Source organism: Ahaetulla prasina, chromosome 3 (genome assembly GCF_028640845.1).
Source record: "Ahaetulla prasina isolate Xishuangbanna chromosome 3, ASM2864084v1, whole genome shotgun sequence".
In the NCBI taxonomy this organism is placed as follows: domain Eukaryota; kingdom Metazoa; phylum Chordata; class Lepidosauria; order Squamata; family Colubridae; genus Ahaetulla; species Ahaetulla prasina.
The window spans coordinates 124,277,717-124,284,283 of record NC_080541.1 but is presented as its reverse complement, the minus strand read 5'-3'; the positions used below and the strand labels follow the sequence as shown (position 1 = coordinate 124,284,283).

At 43.7% G+C, this 6,567-nt stretch overlaps 1 protein-coding gene across 3 annotated transcripts in view; it reads left to right on the top strand.

Annotated features, from left to right (window-relative positions):
* The first annotated feature begins 5,450 nt into the window (after positions 1-5,450).
* The window catches only part of LOC131194298 (ADAMTS-like protein 2), a 50,030-nt gene continuing 48,913 nt past the window's right edge, over positions 5,451-6,567 (top strand). Inside the window, exon 1 of one of the 3 annotated variants that reach the window (XM_058175120.1) lies at positions 5,451-5,973. In XM_058175120.1, coding sequence (XP_058031103.1) covers positions 5,887-5,973 — 87 coding nt within the window. In that variant the 5' untranslated portion in view covers positions 5,451-5,886. The remainder of the gene's footprint in view (positions 5,974-6,567) is intronic. The other 2 variants (XM_058175117.1, XM_058175118.1) reach the window with 2 other exon arrangements.

The following is a 6,567-nucleotide window of genomic DNA, read 5'->3' as shown; positions in this document are numbered from 1 at the left end:
CTTTTAACTTGATTAAGGCTTTGAGAAGTTCTTTACTTTATGGAAGTTGTACACCCCTAGTTTATATGCTGTCCTATACATGAGTACATCCAAATATTTTGGACAGCTCAAAATGGCAAAAAGTAGCCCTTTTTTTGTATTTTTCTTCCCATATTTTATAAATAATAGAAAACTCAATTCAGCTGGAATAATTTCACAAAGTTTAATGTATATTAAATCATGAATTTTATTTTTAAATTCACTTTAACATTTAAAATACATAAGGGAATGCAGAAAAAGAAATCCAAATCTTGTACAATACTTGGTAATTATAAAGGACCAAGACCCAAGGAAAAATTGCAAAAGATAATGTATATAAGGCTGCAAAAACCACACAGGGAGACAGAAATGATGAATTCTAGGTTTCTCACCAGAGTTAATGGCAATAATTATAGACAATTGTTTTTGTGGGACACAGGGAACTATAAGTTATGGCCAATCAACTAAAAGAAGCTTTCTCATTTGGTCCTGAGGTTTCTCCTGAGAATTATTGGATAAACAACAGACCACTGTTTATAACCTTATAATACAACAATATCTGCTCTGATTCATAAGATCAGAGCATTTTTCAAATATCAACCTAATTAACTAAAAAACAATAGGCCAGGGATTGAAATCAAGGGGGGAAAAAAATCTTCTGCATGAAAGAGGTTTCTGATTGTTTCAAGTTACAATTTTCCTATCATCTTATGTTTGTTTATATAGATAGTTCCTTGATCCATAATAGCTACTTACCACGAAACAATAATGCAAAAGGTTCAGACCCAGGACTGACAGGCCAAGATGCTAATTCTTATTTCCAGAGCTATTTTGGCAGTATTACTACAAGATTTACTAATGTCATCCGGTACCATTCACTTGTCTGTCTTCCAATGTGATATATTCTATATAACAACCTGCTAAACTCCATTGAGCAAACTATCCTTATACTAGAAGAGTAAGTCTCAGTTGGTAACATACATTTCTGGATGATTCTCATTGTGTTGGAATTAATTTGGAAGTTTAAATAATTTTTCAAGAATTAAGGCTTATCATATCATATCTGCTAATTAGCTCACCAGCGCAGGATTGTCTTGTAAATAACCAGTCTATGCTTGTCTTTTTATGTTTCTTAAGAAAAATTCTAGATATACAAATATGAGATTCACATATTTTCTGATTTCTGCAAAAACAATTATGCTGATTTTTAAAAACTGAAATATTATAGAAATTTCCTGACATTACATTATAGTCTACAGGTCCTTAAGCCATTTATAACAGATCATTTAAACTTTCCAAACATTTGATGGGAATTCATTTTGTAATTTATACATTTAACAAACAAATAAATACATTTATGAAACAGATAAAACAAAGGGAAAAAACAGGCTTCCTTTGTTTTTAAGCATATCAATTTATTAAAGTCCTTAAGCAAGGCAACCAACAATTCTCATGAAACAATTTTTAAAATAAAAGATCATCTAGATATTTTAATTCGTCGGGAATTAAAAACTCATTTATTCATTCAAGCGGGACTGGACTGATTTTTTAGATTTTTTAAATTTCTAAATTTTAAATTTAAAATTTTTAAATCTTCTGTAATTTTATATGGGGTATTTTAGGTTGGTCAATTTGATGGTTTTAATTCGGCCACTATTGAATAGGTATTTTAAATTGATTTTTAACTTTGTATACTTATTGCTTTTTATCTTGGCTGTACACCGCCCTGAGTCCTTCGGGAGAAGGGCGGTATAAAAGTTTAATAAATAAATAAATAAATAAATAAATAAATATTCCTGTTGGTGGGTAATGATTGACTTTGTTGCTCAAAGAGTAATTGTACATTATTATATGCCAACTATTTGTAAATATGTAAGTAGTCCTTGACTTACAATAGTTCATTTAGTTGTCCATTTGAAGTTACAACAGCATTGAAAAAAATGACATATGACCATTTTTCACACGACTATTGCGGCATTCCCATGATTATGTGATCAAAATTCACACGTTTGGCAACTGACTCATGTTTATGATGGTTGCAATGTCCTAGGGCTCATGTGATGCCCTTTTATGGCCTCCTGGCAAGCAAAATCAATGGGGAAGCCAGATTCACTTAACAACCGTATTACTAACTTAATTAATTACTAACTTAATAGTTGCTTAATAGTTGTTCAGTTAACTGTAACAAGAAAGGTCGTAAAATGGGGCAAAACTCACTTAACAAAAACGTCTTAGCAATATAAATTTTGGGCTCAGTTGTGATCTTAAGTCGAGGACTATCTGTGCAGGGATATCAATCATTGAGAGGTACATGCCTGTGTATATCCTGATTTTCAGCCAAGCCTTATTATATCAATTAGTTCTGTTATAAACCATGGACGCATATGGAACTACCCAAGACAACTTGAAAGCAGCAAAGAAGTTTATTCACGTATTTAATTTTTGCACAGAAAGTGGAACACAGAACAAAGCATTCATCAGCTTTTATCCCCTTACATAAGTTCATTTCCCACTCCCCTTTTTGACACATTTATTCAATTCTCCTAAAAGCCCCCTCCACCTTTGCTCAAAGAATTTTAACAAGTTTTGAAACAGCTTATAATTGTTTGACATATTAAGCGTCCACTTTTTACAAACAATACCAACTCCATTTTCTTATACAAAATAATAATACATGAACATTATTCTTTTAAATGATCATTTTCCTTATGTATGACAGTTCCATTCTTTTAAGCCACAGAAATCCACACCTTTATGATGAAAATAGGGCTCCCAGTGAATTCCCTTTAAATTCTGCTCTAAAGGAACAGGCAAAAAAGGCTTTCATCTTCACGGGAGCAAATTACTGTACTTCAGCGGTTAAGTAGCAGGTTCCCATGGGTGCCACTGGGAGGGGCCCTATGATGCAAAAACATTGTTTATGTAGGTACAATAATCAACGATTAATGGTCAGCAAAAAGGAAGAACTTGGAAACGGATGCCTATCCTGTTTGACAATAACGTACCAGTCTCTGCCAACAGCTCAAGCTACATCAACAGCTTCAGGGTTAAATTTGGACCTTTGGCTTAAGTTGACCAGTTCACTTTTCCCATGACAGCCAGTTGGTTAATGCTTAGATTCAAAAAATTCAAATTTTTTAACAACCGGTTCTGTGGGGGTGGCTTATTTTGGGGTGTGGCTTGGTGGTCATGTGACTGGGTGGGCATGGCTAGCTGCTCCTGTGACCGGGTGGCCCTGGCTATGGGCATAGAAACTACTCAGAGGGCTAGAAAAAAGTCATTTCTGACCGGTCCTCGCACTTATGACCATCCTCACATTTATGCCTATTGCAGCATTTTTAACAACCTTGTCACTCATTTCACAACTGCTTCTCTTCACCACGGTTACAAGATAGGGTGCAAAATGTAAAATGTGAGGACAGTTGTAGATGTGAGAACCGGTCAAAAGTGTGAGGACAGGTCAAAAATAACTTTTTCAGCCCTCTGAGTAGTCCCTATGCACAAAATGCTGCAACAGGTATAAATGCACATAGGGACTACCCAGAGGACTGAAAAAAGTGATTTCTGACAGGTTCTCACACTTTTGATCAGTCCTCACACTTACGACCGGTCATCATTTATCCCTGTTGCAGCATTTTTAATAACCATGTCACTCATGTCATAACTGCGGTGCTTCATGTGACCGGGTGGGCATGTCCAGGGGGTCATGTGACATAGCTTCTTAGCCCTAATGACTGTTTGCTGCAATGTTCGTGTGAAAAACGGTCATAAGTCATTTTTTCAGTGCCATGCTTGTTAAACCAATTACCAGAACAAATCCATTCTCCTCCCTCTTTCTCTCCATCTCTTTCTCCCCCTTTCTCTCTTTCTCTCCTTAATCTTTCTCCCTCCCTCTTTCTCTCCTTCATCTTTCTCCCCCTTCTTTCTCTCAATCTTTCTCTCTTAATCTCTTTCTCCCTCCTTCTCTTTCTCCCCCTTCTCTTCTTCATCTTTCTCCCCTTCTATCCTTCATCTCTTTCTTTCCTTCATCTTTCTCTCCATCTTTCTCTCCTTAATCTCTCCTTCTCCCTCCCTCTCTTTCTCTCCCTCTTTCTCCCTTTCTCTCTTAATCTCTTTCTCCCCTTCTATCCTTCATCTCTCTCTCTCCATCTTTCTCTCCTTAATCTCTCCTTCTCCCTCCCTCTCTTTCTCTCCATCTTTCTCCCCCCCTTTCTCTTCTTCATCTTTCTTCCCTTTCTATCCTTCACCTTTCTTTCCCTCCATCTTTCTCTCCTTAATGTCTCCTTCTCCCTTCCTCTCTTTCTCTCAATCTTTCTCCCCCTCTTTCTCTTCTTCATCTTTTTCTGCCCCCCTCTTTCTCTCCATCACTCTTTCTCCAGATGGGGTAAGGTAGGCTGGTGCTGCGTGGGTGGGAGGCGGCCGCAGGAAAGTCCTGCTGGGTGGGCAGCAGGCCGAGGTGATTGACACACGCTTTGCTGCCCACCCAATCCAAGCTCCTCGCTGGCCATGTGGCCAGCGAGGAGCTTGAATCGGCTGGCTAGGATGCAGGCTTGGATGCAGGCAGGCTTCGGTCGGCAGCCACGTGGCGCTTGGCTCGGGTGGGCAGCGAGGTGCATGGATCGGGTGGGCAGCAGCTTGTGGCAAGCGCCGCGCCGTCGACCGAAGCCTGCCTGCATCCAAGCATCTCTCTAGCCAGCGATTAAAGTGCCTTGCTGGCCATGTGGCCAGCGAGGAGCTTGAATCGGCTGACTAGCAAGAGGCTTGGATGCAGGTAGGCCTCGGTCGGCGGCCGCGTGGAGGTTGGATCGGGTGGGCAGCGAGACACTTGGATGGAGGCAGGCTTCGGTCGGCGGCTGCGTGGCCAGCGAGGTACTTGGATGGGGGTAGGTCACGGCCGGCAGCCGGGTGGGCGCAGGTCAACCACCTTTCCCAGTCCCGCTTCCCCAGGGGCAGCAATCGGCTGTACTTGCCTTCTGCTGCTGGAGCAGTCAGGGCAGTCTGAGGTGGGCAGTCCGAGATGGGGAACAGAGTGGTAGGCGGCTGAGCCAGACATTTAACAAGTGATTCGGCTGTGCTCCCAGGGGGGAGGAGAGTGCGAGCCAGCAATTTTACAAATGGTGCCGCAACACTGGTAATGGTGGGGAGGGAAGGGGCAAGGGGCGGGGCGAACCGGCAATTTAACAAATGGTTCGACCGAACCCCCTAGAACCGACAGAATCCCACCACTGGAACAGATCCATGTATGCCCACCCCCCCTAAGGTTTAGCAAAGGCCTCTTTATTGTTGAATCCAGCACTGCCCTCCCCCAACCCCACCATCTAATAAAAGATTTAATCTCTGTCCCAACATCGATCTGCAACCCTTGGTTGGGTTCAAGAAAACATGGGTTCCAAAGAGTTCAGCCCTCCCTGGAACCTTGCCTACTTTTCCCGCCCCGCTGCCTAATCCGGCAGCTCTTGCTGAAGGGCCTCTTTGACAGTCAAGCAGGAGAGGATGTGGGCCTCTCCCGCCTTCCTTTCCTCGGCCAGCAGCGGGCAAAGGCTGCCGTAGGAAGGCTCCCGCTGCGCCGGGATCCTTTGTCTCTCTTTGAAGAGGGAGGAAGGGTGGCAGACAGGAAGACCGCCCCCCCATTCCTTCTTTCTTCCTTCCGTCCCACTGGCGGCGTCTTTGGGTGGCTCTCGGGTCGCCTTGTCAATCACCGCTGCCCAGAAGCCACAGGGTTGCCCCGCGCTCCCGCAGACACCCATCAGATTGGAAAGTCATTATTTACTTACTCGGCCATGCAGGTTTGGGTTCAGGCAGCTGCTCCTGCTGCCGCCGGGACTTCGCTGCCGCCTTTTGGCCGCTCATGGAGCGCTAGCGAGCACGATGGCCGCGCCTCCCGCCTTCTCCGCCCGCCGGCTCCCTATACTGCAGTCCATATTTCTGCTGTTCGCCTGTGCACTCCGCGCTAAGGTAAGGGGCCAGAGGCGGCGAATGTGGGGCAAGCCGTGGCGGTGGCCGACTTTCAGCCGCCGCTGCGTTTGGAGGGGATTTTGGCCGCCCTTCCCCAAGGGTCCTTGAGAGGCAGTTTTGCGATGTGCTCCCGCCGCGGCTACCCCTAGCTGGGCTCGCTCGCTTGCAAGCAGATGCATCCGGCCGTAGCCACCGGTACCCCATTTCGGAAAAGTAATACCCCCGAATAATCCGTTCTCATGGCTGTCCCAGCGAATCTTGGCTCCAAAGCGACCACTTTTCTAGGGCGTTTTCCCGCCCCGTTCCTTTTAAAATTTTGTGATGGGTGCTGAGTAAGGAGACAAATGCGTGAAACTACGGCGCTGGTTTAGTCTGCCTTGCCCTGCCCTCTTGAAACTTCCCGCGGCGCCTGCTTTATATAATTCAGGCTGGGGTTTTATTTTATTTGTTTTGCTTCCGAAACCTCTTTATTTTTGCCCATTGCAGCTAGTTCCTCTCTACAACTCATGGCATTGTCACTAGTGGTTTTAAAAGCGTCTCTGATCGCTTTGGGGCAGAAAATGGACAAGCGATTTGTGGTTTATCAAGTACAGG